The sequence below is a fragment of the Orycteropus afer genome, unplaced genomic scaffold (genome assembly GCF_000298275.1).
Source record: "Orycteropus afer afer isolate SDZICR_OR568_19922 unplaced genomic scaffold, OryAfe1.0 scaffold00078, whole genome shotgun sequence".
Lineage (NCBI taxonomy): Eukaryota > Metazoa > Chordata > Mammalia > Tubulidentata > Orycteropodidae > Orycteropus > Orycteropus afer.
Window position 1 is genome coordinate 4,709,088 of NW_006921665.1, and position 13,699 is coordinate 4,722,786.

Below are 13,699 nucleotides of genomic sequence, written 5' to 3' on the forward strand. Positions count from 1 at the left end.
GGGGGGGGAATCATGGAACGAAAACAGAAACCTTCAAGCTATTTGTTTTCTGTGGACATATTGTTAGCATTAGATATTAGATAATATTTTTCTGAAACTTATGTACATATTAAAAGAACAAACATATATATAAGGATATTAGTTTTAGTAACCAAGATTTCAAGTAAGAAAAGAGATACAAAAATAAAATCAAAATATAAAGTGGTAATTTAAGAAAAAAGTCTGTTGTGTTCTGTAGCACACAACCTGTAGCATGTTACTTTACTATCATAGTTAGAGACAGGATTCTGGCCAGTAGCCTGGGAGAGTAATCAAAAGAATGGTGGATGTGTACAACTGAAAGTTGCCCACTTGGAATAGTCATTGGTTGGTGGAACTGGAACTCTGGCCTGATACTAGGGGCAACACAGTCTGGAAGCTATGCTTAGTCACTGAATCCAGACATTTGTAATTTAACAAAATGGAAACAAAGTCTTTCCCATGGTGGTTAAACACCCAGTTTTGGTCCATCTCCCTTCCCTCTTTCAGTGACTTGTTGGTTATTTGCCATCTGACTCATGGTGACCCCATATGTGCAGAGTGCAGCTGTGTTCCATAGGGTGTTCAAGGCTAACCTTTTGGGAACAGATCACCAATCCTGTCTTCAGAGACACCTCTGGATGAATGTGAACCTCCAGCCTTTCAGCTGGTGCTTTACTATTAGCACTCCCTAGGGACTCCTGACTCACTGAGACCACGGTAGAAACACCAGCGGTATCTTCTTGTGTCTCTTAGAGCTGAGTTGGTACTTCCAGAGCTCTGCATGAGGCAGAATAGAATCAGAGGATCCCCTTGGGACAGAAAGGCCCTTCTCCAAGGGAATGGCAGAGGAAGCCAACTTTACAATCATAGTACCATTTTTAGGTCTGCACTTGAAGGACTGCATCACCAGATCCTCTCAGTATATGAAAAACTAGAGCATTGCCTGTTCAGTACATGAATCTATGGAGTGAATTGAATCTTTTAGCTGCTTTGTGAGCTTTCTGAAAAACAGAAATTAAGAAACTTCATTGCATGTTTTTAAATTTTTTTCCAACAACTCATTTTCTCTTGTATAAAATGGTACAATTCTTAAAGGCAGAAAAACATGATTTGTGCTAATATGTGTAAATTTAATTAATAAACTACATGATTTATAAGCACGTATCTATATGGATTTAGACGTATGTATGTGTTGTGCTCTAAAGAGTTTAAGAAATACTTTTTTGGTACTTTTAGCAACTTCTAAAGGACCCCAAAGTGGCTCTTGCTATTCTGAATCCCCATGTAAAGCGGTCCATTAAAGTGAAAAGCCTAAATGACATCACAGCGAAAGAGAGGTTTTCTCCTCTCACATCCAACCTGATCAGTAAGTACTAGAACTTTGTCATTTGGAACCCCTTACAGCTTTGTTAAGGAGCTCTGGTGGTGCAGCACCAAAAGGCATTTGACTGCTAACCAGAAGATTGGTAGTTCAAACCCACCAGCCACTCTGCAGAAAGAAGATGGGACAATCTACTTCCGTAAAGATTACTGCCTTGGAAACCCAGTGGGGGTCACTGTGAGTTGGAATCAACTCGGTGACACTGGGTTTGGTGGGTTTTTTTTTTTCTTTCTTTCTTTCTTTCTTTAAATCTTTGCTACTGGAAACCATCTGGGTGCTTGCTAGAAATAAAGACTCAGGACTTGCCCAACCTACTAAACCAGAATCTGCATCTTAATTAAATCCTCCAAATGGATTTTTACACATTAAAATTTGAAGAGCTCTGTCTAAAGGATGTAAGAATGTCTTAATTGCCTGGTCAGTACTTTGAATCATGTAGAACACCATTTTGATTCGTACCAAGAAACAGTTTGTGGCCAGTGGCTGTCCATCTGACCCTGAAGACATTTGTATCCTTTAGTATAAGCACAAATAGGAATATTTGGATTACTTTTCAGATCCCTATGGCTAACTTAAAATAAAAATTTCAAAGTATATTCACATCATCATCTTTGAATATAGATTGTTCATTTGGGGATTTGTAGATCTTTATGGTCACGAATTTAAATGCTTGTAAGTGATTTTGTTTTTTAAGCACTTGTTATACTTTTAAAATAAGTTGTATTCCTTCTCCATTCACATTCTTAAAGGACATTAGTATGGTGGTTTAAGGGCAAGAATCTAAGCTAGCTTTCAGAGTAATTGCTCAGGAATAACTTATTCAGGTGAGTTTCATATTACTGAGAGATCTTTACTTTCCCAGATTTACTTGCTGAAAATGGTCGCTTGAACAATACCCCAGGAGTCATTTCTGCTTTTTCAACCATCATGAGTGTCCACCGTGGAGAAGTTCCTTGTACAGTTACCACTGCATCTGTAAGTACGGGTTTTGCTGCTGTGTTTGCCTTGACATTAGATGATCACATTGCAGGGAAAGGAAGGGGGGGCATACGCTAAAAATCAAATTAGGAAAGGTGACTTGTAATCATACAAGAGGTTTGCTTCATTTTTATACCAGCTTCTCTGAACCTCTGCTTTTGAAAGGCCAGTGTATGCCTATTATTACTTCTCTAATCCATGATTATTCATAGGACTATAGATGGGTTGAAAATGTAAAGAACATTAAAATGTATTAGAAAATAGTGCTTTATGCTCCATTACAAGTTTGAGTTTTTTTGTAAATACCACATTACATAGTTAACTGAAAGTAGTTTCTGACCTTTCATCTTCTGTGGTGGTGAATGGGAAAGGGTTGGGCTAGTGGTCTGTTTGAACTTTTGATTTGGTAAAGTGAACTATAAGGATAGTTACCATTTCTTGAACTCTACCATATACTGAGTACTCTATAATTCATTTACTTAATATTAAAAGATCAATGTAGGGTAGAAGCATACTTATGCTTATTTTACAGATGAGAAGCTGAAGCCCAAGGGAGTTAAGTAACTTGCCTACAAGATAGGACCAGGATACGAACATGAGTCTCTGTCTCACAGCCTGTGTTCCTTAAACTGTACTGCATTGCCTCCCCAGAAATAGTTTTGTTGGATTTTTTGTTTTACTAGGTATTTTTTCCTAGTAGAATTTAGTCAATATAAGAAAACAATGTGGGGGGCTTAAATATCTCTACACAGAGTATGGTAGATTTACCTGGAATAACTAGTACCTGACCTCATCTAGGTTAATATTTCTAGTGTAAAAGACATTCTAACTTCAAAAGAACAGTTTTAAAGAGTCATTTTAGCAGTATAATAACATACATGTACATTTGTAGTTCCATACTTGGTGTCAAATAGTTGATATCCCCAAAACACATACTGGCTGAGAGCCGTCACACTCAGCCATTTGCAGGCAGCCCGCTGACTATGGCTGCACTGGTGACCCTGAAAGTGTAACACAGGTGGGGGGCTCACTGGCCGTGCAGTCACATCACCGTGGCCAAGCACAGTGCAGTTACCAGTAGTGTCTCCAGGTTGTGAACAACCTATAGTACAACCAACAGTAAAACCTATTACATTAAAAATTCTAGGTGCATGTAGTGATTCATAATAACAAATGTGTGCTACTTTACAACACTCATCAAAACATTACTGTATTATGTTAAGGATATTTTAGTATATCTGGAAGTATTTAACGTTTTTCATGCATAGAAAAGTACACTGCATCTATTCAGACAAACATTTGACTGACATTATATACAAACTGTGCTGTGCCTAACTATGAACTTACACACAGATTCACCTTAAAGGCACGCTTAGGAATGGAATTCTTTCATAATTCAGGAGCTATCTGTCTTTAAGGACAGATTTATTTATTTTTATGTTTATTTTTTTACTGTGGGTGAAAGTTTACAGAGCAAATTCCATTTGACTATTAGGACAAGATTTTTTTAAGGATGCTTGCTTTTGTAAGATTTTTAGGACCAACTATTACTAATACTTTTAATGTTGAGGTTCCTAAATAAATAACTTTCTACTACTATTTTTTAAAAAAATATATCATGATTAAGGACATAGGCTTTACAGATTACAAGCTGATTTCAGATATTGACATTAGTCCTCACTTGGCTGTTATGACCTTGGGCAAGTTTCTTGAGGACTCTGAACCTCAGTTTCTTCCTGTGTATAATGGGGACAATAACAACTTGCCTCACGAGATGACCAAGGTTAAAGGAGACAGTGCACGTAAAATGCCTGCCAGAGACCTGGTGCCTGGGGCACATCAAATTGGAAGAACTACTTCTGAGGTCTCTAACTCAGAATCTCAGAAAATAATGTTGTGATTGAAAATTAATAGACTTATACATACCAAAAGCCATTGTTAGATCTTTATAAGAATGTAAAAACTTTTTGTTAGCTTTTTGGACTCTTGAATAAGGAGCAGGGAGTTAGGATTCATGATAGATAAAAGGCATGTCCTTCACCTTTTTTATGATTTTACTTAGCTACCTGACCAGTAATAAGAGAATGCAGTCTGGACATTCAGTAGGTGCTTGGTCTGTGTAAGCAGATGACAGAAGCAAGCCAGCTCCCCAGGCTCTTTGAGGTAGAGGGGAGTGACATACTGGATCTCCAGGGAACTGGATCTGGTGAGACAAACAGCTGATAGAGGTAGTAGAACCAGGTTATACTTCACCTGCTCATGAAAGTAGGTACTAGGCTCAAAGCCATAACCACATGGGCTACCCAGAGGAAAGGCCTCTCTAAACTGGGCTTCCATCCTCAGGGAGTGTAAACTCCAGGGTTTGCTCCCTCTTCATCGTTTCCAAGTTGTAGTACTAGTGCCATAGAGCAGAGACAGGCAGGGAGTAGCATTTATGGGCAGTGATTAAACCACTAAATGTGAACTCCAGGCAGCTTTTCTTGTGAGGCAGGGCCTTCTCATAGGAGCTCCAGCCTTGAGGAGTGAATGTGGCAGTGTACCTCTGAGAATCCCCCATGGATTTCACATGGGAACTCACAAGGCCTGTCTCGGTGATAATTGCCGGGGGTATTTTTTACTTTCCCTTTACTGGAAAGTTTCTCTTTACTTTATCTAAATGGATTTGTCCTTTTTCAGCCCTTAGATAACGCCTCTCTGTCTGAATTAAAAACGGTCCTGCACAGCTTCCTAAGTCAAGGCCAGGTGTTGAAATTGGAAGTTAAGGTAGGTTTTTAATTGTTTATAGTATGTTTCTAGGATTATTTGAAACTTAAGATGGCTATAGAAAGGATTAGTGAAAATTTAGATCTGATTATATACTAATTAAAGCAGCTCTGGTGGTATAGTGCATGAGGCATTTGGCTGCTAACCAGGGGTTGGCAGTTCAAATCCACCAGCTGCTCCATGGAAGAAAGATTGGGCAATATACTTCTGTAAAGATTTACAGTCTCGGAAACCCAGTGGGAGTTGCTGTGAGTCGGAATCGACTGGATGGCAGTTTTTATATACTAATTTGTCCCTAGTGTGTTTAGTTTGTAAAAATAAAAATTTAGATTTATTTTAAAGTGATTACTTGATTTCATTCATAATTTTCACGTCTGCCTTTTTCTAGGTGTAATTATGTTTTACATTTGTGTATCACATTTAGACTTTAAGAGCACTTTTTCATCTGTTCATTTGATGAGTGAAATAATGTTGGTGTATTTTCACATTATTTTCTTTCCTAGACTGATCCATCAATTATGGGTGGAATGATTGTCCGTATTGGAGAGAAATATGTTGATATGTCTGCAAAATCCAAGATTCAGAAGTTGAGCAGGGCTATGCGGGAGATTATGTGAAAGTGTTGATTATCTGTCATCAGTGAAAATTCTTAAATTTAGAGCATCAATAAAATGCTTCCTGAAAAGACCATATTATGTTTATTGTTTTTTAATCGAAGCCTTAACATTTCTCAGTATCCTAGTCTAAAGGTTAAGAATTCCTAATGGCTGGAGAATTTGGTTTGTGTAGTTTTGACTGTTAGGAATTTATGGAAACTGTTTTCTATTAGGAATAATATTATTTATTGAGCCCTCACCGTATTTCAGGCACTGTTAAGAGCAAATTCTATTTTACCTTATTCCTTGGCCTCAGAGCCCAGAGCTTAGAGAGGGCCTCAGCCTGCAGGTTGACCAAAAGTACCAGGAAGCCAGGCAAGTTATCACCTTTCAGCTTCAACTCTTAATTGCTATCTCTAGTCAAATGTAATGAAAGTGGTTCCCTGAGCCCCCAACTCAGGCTGGCCAGACATTGCCCCTTGGTCGTCCTGCCCATTCTCTAAGGCTTTGCCAGCCAACCAGTTGTCTGGGGAACAACAGATGTGATGACCAAAACACTCTTTTACACAGCCTGGGAACCAGACCTAGGAAATACCCTTTTTGCTTCTGTGATAATTACAAGTTACCCTGAAATTTCCTGTAGAAATTGTTCAGTGATTATTATCCAGTACATGTGACTTCACTGCACTGCAGATTATAAAAGATCTGCCTCTGCAGGACTAAATTTGTACCCTTACAGCCACAGTGAGGGTCTTATTTAACCCTCTCCCAGACTAACTGCAGAGGAATCTAGTGGAGGGTAAGGACCACTCTACAAAGTTCAGATTTAACAGTACCTGTTATGAGCCAGGCACTGCAGTATTCACTGTCTCAATACTAGTAAAGCTATGGTACTTTCAATGGCTGGGAGGCAGTAGACCTTATAGTTAATATGTGTCTTGGAATCACCAAGATGATATGTGTCCAAGATAGGTACTGCCCTAACTTCTCCAAGCATTGGTTTCCTTACCTGTAGATGGACGTGATAATGCCTAATGCCTGTGTCATGGATTGAATTGTGTCCCCAAAAAACCTAACCCCTGTGTCTGTGGTTATAATCCAATTTGTGAATAGATTTTCTTTGTTATGTTAATGAGATGGGATTAATGTGGGGTGTGTCTTAATGCCTTTTGAGATATAAAAGAGATTAAACAAGAAAAGCAGAGAGCCAAGTAAAATCATAAAGAAGAGCCAAGCCATATGAGATTGCCCAGGAACAGAAGCTCAAAGTGATAAGGACATTCCCGCAGAGCCAACAGAGAGAAAGCCTTCCCCTAGAGCTGGCACCTGAATTTGGATTTCTAGCCTCCTAAACTGAGAAAAGAAATTTGTTTGTTAAAAGCCACCCACTTGTATTTCTGTTTTAGCAGCACTAGATGACTTAGCCCACTTCGTAGAGTAGTTGTGAGTACTATAGTTGTTAGTGAAGAGAGAGTAGTACAGGACCCACACCTATAAAGGGGGTAGTGGTAATAGTTTGACTATAATTTCTCTGGGCCAACTGACCCCAAAGACTGATAGATTAAACACAGTGGCTGAAGCATAGTGGTCACTAACAGTCCATCTGTTACTGCCTGCTAGAATCTCAGGTCTCCAAAGGGGTGTTCCAAATCCTGGTCCTTAGTAAGTTATTAAGGAGGCCTGGTGGTGCAGTGGTTATGTGCTTGGCTACTAACCTAATGATCAGAGGTTTGAACTCATCAGCTGCTCCATGGAAGAAAGACATGGCAGTCTGCCTCTGTAAAGATGACAGCCTTGGAAACCCTATGGGACAATTCTAATCTGTTCTATTAGGTCAGTATTAGTAGAAATCAACTCTATGGCAAGGGCAACGAGTTAGTAAGTCATTAGGATGACTTGTTCCATCAGTCTTCTTCCAGAGAGGCCTCCCCCTGGTAAAAGGCTGATACCACCTAATGGATGCTCTGCAGCTTTGAAGGCCATTTCAGGTGTTTAAGCTTCATAACTACCTTATGATACAGGTGGATAGACATCCCCACTGTACAAATAAGGAAAGAGACTGAGGAGCCTAAGAGATTTGCTTACACATTTCATCCTTGTTCCACTATGTCATTAGTGGAATGCCCTGGCATTTGACCTTTCTGTTACTTAACCCAGTGGGCAAAGCTAATCTTAGATGAGTCCCTGTGCCTTTTCCCACTTCATCCCTTAGATATTCCCATCAACCAGTCTCCCAGGTCAGCTGTTCCCCTGCAGTTTTCCTCCTCTTGGTCTTCTAGACAAAAAAGAGTTCCCCAACCAACAGCTGTTTTGGGTACCCATTCTTTAGTCCCCCTCCTGCAAGAGTCTGGCCAGCAATCAGTCCCTTCCCAGACTACCCCTGGTTGGGTAGAGGCAGGATGACTGCAACTAGGGAGTCCTATAGGACAATGACATGGCCGAGGGCCACTCCCTGTGCCCTAGTGCTGGGATGAGAGTACCCTCCATCTTGCCGGGCCATTCCCATCCTGGGTGTCATCCTCAGCTTCAACTCTGGTTTGTTCCTGGTTATCTAGTACCGCTCTGACAGGAATATACCATAAATGGATGGGTTGAACAAACAGGAGTTTATTCTTACAATTTGGAGGTTTTAAGTCCAAGTTCAAAGTGCCAGGCTCTAGGGGCTGGGTGAAAGCCCCTCAATCTTGGGCTTCAGCTTTGCCTCCTGCTCCTGGCCCACTGAAGCTAGAGGCTTTTCTTCACTCAGCTGCTGGCTGCTGAGACTGACAAGCCCAAGGTTGACAAGTGAAAAAGCACAGTCCCAATGTTACCAAATGACACAGCAGGCCATTAACTCAAGTCCATTGAAAGTCCCCAGGTCGGCAGAGCATGGCAGGCTGCTGAACAATGACATGGCTACATGCAGGGTTCAAGCGTGCCATAAACTAGAGACCATTCCCTAAGCTGCTTCTTGTATACAGGAGGCAGAGCACATACCCAAAGGCAGCTAATCAGCTGCTCACAGTAGATTCTACCATGGAGTTGATTACCAGTCTCATTATGGGGAATATTAAATCCAGCTGCCCAGCCACTCAACCAGGCCCAGCCAAGTTGACACACAAACTTAACCATCACACTCACTAACATAACAGCTGATTGAGGCAACATTTTGGGGCCTCTCAGTACTTCCCAGAAGCCAGGAGTGCCAAGACTGCCAGTTGTTCCAACCATCCATTCACCTAACTTTTAGCTGGGCACATGACCACCTAGCTAGAGACTACATTTACCAGTCTCTGCTGCAGTACCTGACCACGGAACTAAGGCTAGCTAGTGAGTAAGGAGAGCAAATGTGCCCCTTCCTGATTTTCCCTTGGAAGGAATGAGCATGCATTCCCCCAGGCTGGATGCAGACCCGATGATGAGAGCTGGAGAAGCCACACACAATTACACTGCCATCGAGTCGGATCCGACTCACAGCGACCCCTCCTTGGGTTTCCGAGGCAGTATCACTACGGAAGTAGATTGCCCCATCTTCTTTCCAAGGAGTGGCTGGTGGATTTGAACCGCCAACTTTCTGGTTAGCAGTCAAATGCCTTAGGCACTATGCTACCGGAGCTCTTCAGTCCAAGGGAAAACCCAGGTCATGCCAAGGGCAGAGTTACCCTGCTAGGTGTAGACCACTGATCTCTGGGCTATTAACATGAAGGGGAAATAAACCTCTCTCTTGAAGCCATGGGATGTTGGAGTTTTGTTTCAACAGCTCAGTCTGTCACCTAACCAATGCTCCAGACTCCCCCAGCTTGCCTGCTTGGGCAGATATACTGTTAATCACTGTAAATGCAAAAGGCTTCTACCGACACATAACAGCTGTCATGGAGAAAATGTCTTTGGGGAGGCCCTCTTGCTAGTATGTTATAGAAATGAGCTAAAGATGACCTCTTTGTATGGGCCCCAAGTTGTTTACCTCATCAAAACAAGCTGGGCTCATTAGTCCAAAAAGCCAGACTGACATTATCAGAAGGAAGAGTGGGCAATCTACTTCCGTAGAGATACCGCCTCAGGAACCCAAGTAGGGGTCGCTATGACTTGGAATCAACTCAACGGCAGTGAGTTTGGTTTTTTGGTTATATGTTTTTTAAAAGAGCTCAAACCCACCAGCTGTTCTGCAGGAAGAAAATGAAGCAATCTATTTCTATAAAAATTTACAGCCTTGGAAATCCAGTGGGAGTTGCTATGAGTCGGAATCGATTTAGTGGCAGTGGGTGGGTATAAGTTTTTAAAATTGCCAAAATATGCAGATTTTTAGGCCCTTAAGAGTTTGCCTGTTTTTCATACCCTGCAAAATTGCATACAACATCTGCTAGCCCTATATCAGATAAAATCCTGTAGTTGTAACAAAACCAAACTGCATCTGCCCTTTGGAACTTTCTGACCCAGAGACACCCCACTAAGAGACATCACCCCCTTCTCCTCTCCCACAGGATTTCCCTTGCTCTCTTCCCCTTCAGGGGCTCCCAGTACCACTTGCCTCGGAGGAACTTCCTGCTGTGGAGGCCCACCCCCTGTTTGCAAGCTGTCAGTGCATCAGTCCCAAAGCGTAGCAACACTGCCATCTCATGGTCATATCTTTTTCCTGTTCAGCCCCAAAACCTCAAACTCACTACATTGGTTGTTGTTGTTATGTGCCTTTGAGTCGCGCGACTCATAGCAACCCTTCCTTCAGTTTCCATGGGGCTATCTCTACGGAAGTAGACTGCCCAACCTTCCTTCCCAGGGCGGTGGGTTTGAACCGCCAGCCTTCTGGTTAGCAGTCAAGTGCCTTAGGCACTATGCTACCAGAGAATGCTGCCCACACTCTTCAAAATCAAACTCAACAATCTTCCTATTAGTTAAGCACACAGAGCAGGGGCATTCCAGAAATGGGAGGAAATTAAAGAAATACTTTAAATATTGTCCTCTGAGGTTGTCAGAGATTAATCTAGAAATCTGTGTACAATGATACTCTTCATAGCATTTTTCTATCATTTTTAAAACAACCTAAACATGTAGTCATTCGGGATTGTTTAAATAAATTAGGATACTTTCATACAATGGGCAGCTACTGGTGATTAGATTTTGGTTTTTTTCATACTATGGGTTGTTGTTGTTGTTGTTATGTACCGTCGAGTCGGACCCGACTCATAGTGACCCCTCCTTGGGTTTCCGAGGCAGTATCACTAAGGAAGTAGATTGCCCCCGTCTTCCTTCCGAGAAGTGGCTGGTGGGTTTGAACCTCCAGCCTTCTGGTTAACAGTCAAGTGCCTTAGGCACTATGCTACCAGAGCTATGCAGTTATTAAAAATCAAGTTGTGGAAGAAAATACATACTTTTTAAAAGAAGGCAATCAAACAAAATGAGAAAACAATATCTGGTATATAGGAAGTGCTCAATACTTAAGAATAATAGCATTAAAATACACAGAAAAAAAAACTGCAGGAATGACATGCATCAAAATGTTAACATTTATCTTTGTATGGAAAAATAACCCCATTAAGTAATTTTATTTTCTTTGTAATTTTCTGTCCTTGCCAAATTTTCTGCATTAACAAGCATTACTTCTATAATTACAAGAAAAACAGTAAGTATCCTGGAAAAAAATACTGCTTTGATGATGTTAGCTTCTGAATTTGGTTAAATAAACATCTATTTAATATGCTTTATACCAGTGATTCTCCAGGTGGGGAGGGGGCATGTCAAATGAATGAACTGTCATTTAGGAAAGTAATTTATTATTTTGTTTTTAATGATACTTAAAATGATACTTTTTAAAACTGCAAATGATAACCAAAATAAAAGCATATGATTTTTATGTTTATCAAAAATGAGGCCTACTGCAAAGATAGACTGCTTTAGGGTCAAAATTTTTCTAAATGTGTCTGCACAGTTCAACTAATATCTAACCCAACTAGGGAATTTAAAGTCTTGTTTATATTCAGATAAATCAGTGATAAAATAGGAAGGAATTCCCTTAAAACTAGAAGAGAAGAAAATGTTATAATTAATACAATAAAATTTAGGGAAGAAAATTTGGTATTGAGTTTGCTAACAGTACCCAGAGTTCAAAGTCAAGGTTCTGAAAATGCACTTCTTTCTGTTAGAAATCTCTTCGTGGAAAGTCAGAGTCCTGTAAAATTACACACACTACACCTTTTTTTGCAAGCCCCTGGTGCATTATTATCCTATGCATGTTGTGTTTTATATGTGTATTGAGCATTATTTATGTGGACGTGTTATATGCAAAAATACGGTAATTATTCTGAATCTTTTTAAGACATTTAGCTTTATCTCTCCTCCTCATCTTCCCTCTCTGGGCATTTCTTGTATTATACAACTTATATTCTCAGAAACATTTGATACAGGGAAATCTTTTTTTCATCTTTTTATTGTGATTTGGGTGAAAGTTTACAGAGCAAACCAGTGTTCCATTCAACAATACACACATATTTTGTTTCATGTCATTGGTTCCAATCCCTTCAATGTAGCATCACTCCTCCCATATCCTCCCTGTATTTCTCATTTCCATTCCGTCTTTCTCTCCAAATGCTTCCTGCATTCTGAACTTTGTCCTTGGGCAGATGCGCCCCTTTAATCTTGAGTGGTTGATTATTCCAAGGAGTGTCTATCTTCCTAGAGTTACTCTTCACTTTGTAGACTGTCCATTACCTGAAAATTCAGCTACAGGAGTGGGTTCAGTTCTAGGTCCGAAGACTGACCAAAAAGGTTCCACCAGTCACTATCTGACCAGTAAGCCTGGTTTTTTTGTTGTTGTTTTTGGTTTTTTTAAAATAATTTTGAGTTTTGCTCCATATTTTTCTCCCACTCTATCTAGGATGTTATAATATGATCCCTTTCAGAGCAGATGGGAGTGGTAGCCAGGCACCATCTATTTCTTCCGGTCTCAGGGTCATGTAGGCTGAGGTTTGTATGGTCCATTAGTTCTTTGACTTACTGTTTCCATGTGTCTTTGATTTTCTTCACTCTTCTTTGTTCCGGATGGGGAAAAACCAATAGTTGCACCTTAGATGGCCACTCCAAAGCTTTTAAGACCCCAGACCTACTCACCAAAGTAGGATGGAGAACCTTGTCCTGTGGAGTATGTTGTGCCAATTGATGATGTCCCCTGAGACTAGGATCCTGAGTCCTGAGGCCCAGTGACTCACTCCCTCATGGCTGTTGTTTATGATTAATAAGTTTTCATAACTTTGCTCCCTGTATTCTTTATTATTTTCATGGATATATTTGCAGTACATGTAAATACATATGTAGAAATATATAGAAATATCCTCTCTATATATGTGTGGGTATAGTCCCATTCTCCTCACACCTTCATTCTCCTTCAGCTTGTGTGTCTATCACTGTATCCACTTGTATATTATTGATTATTGTTATTACTGTTGTTGCAGGATTATGTATGAATTACTATTTACCTCCGTTGCCTTTAACTCTTGTACCCCTCCCAGCATCTTCCTTTCCTTGATCCTTTTTTTCCTCCACACCATTCAGAGAATGTAATCAATGTCACTGAATTGTGCATGTTGTTACTGCTGTTAGGTGTCAAATCGGCTCCTACTCATGTACCCCACGTACAACAGACTGAAACACTGCCCGGTTGTGCTCCATCCTCACAATCCTTGCTTTCATACTTGACCCCATCATTGCAGCCACTGTGTCATTCCATCTCGTTGAGGGCCTTCTCCTTTTCTGTCCTCGATCATTTTGTACTGACCTCTTCCTTATTGTATATTGCCTTTCCCTTTACCCAAGTTAATGTGTGTCTATCCTCTAGTTAGAGGGTTACCCTCCCTTCCCCTTCCACTCTAGATAATCATCAAAGAATATTCTTTTTGTGTGAAAACCTTTTCTTGACTTTTTATAATAGTGGTCTCATAAAACATTTGTCATTTTGTGATTGACTAATTTTACTCAGCATTATATCCTCTAG

The 13,699-nt window shown here is 40.4% G+C and overlaps 1 protein-coding gene across 1 annotated transcript in view; it reads left to right on the top strand.

Moving 5' to 3' along the window:
• The window catches only part of ATP5PO (ATP synthase peripheral stalk subunit OSCP), an 8,556-nt gene extending 2,796 nt beyond the window's left edge, over nucleotides 1-5,760 (top strand). Inside the window, exons 4-7 of the mRNA XM_007941267.2 lie at nucleotides 1,258-1,387; nucleotides 2,265-2,377; nucleotides 5,057-5,143; nucleotides 5,647-5,760. Coding sequence (XP_007939458.1) covers nucleotides 1,258-1,387; nucleotides 2,265-2,377; nucleotides 5,057-5,143; nucleotides 5,647-5,760 — 444 coding nt within the window. The remainder of the gene's footprint in view (nucleotides 1-1,257; nucleotides 1,388-2,264; nucleotides 2,378-5,056; nucleotides 5,144-5,646) is intronic.
• Nucleotides 5,761-13,699: the final 7,939 nt, after the last annotated feature.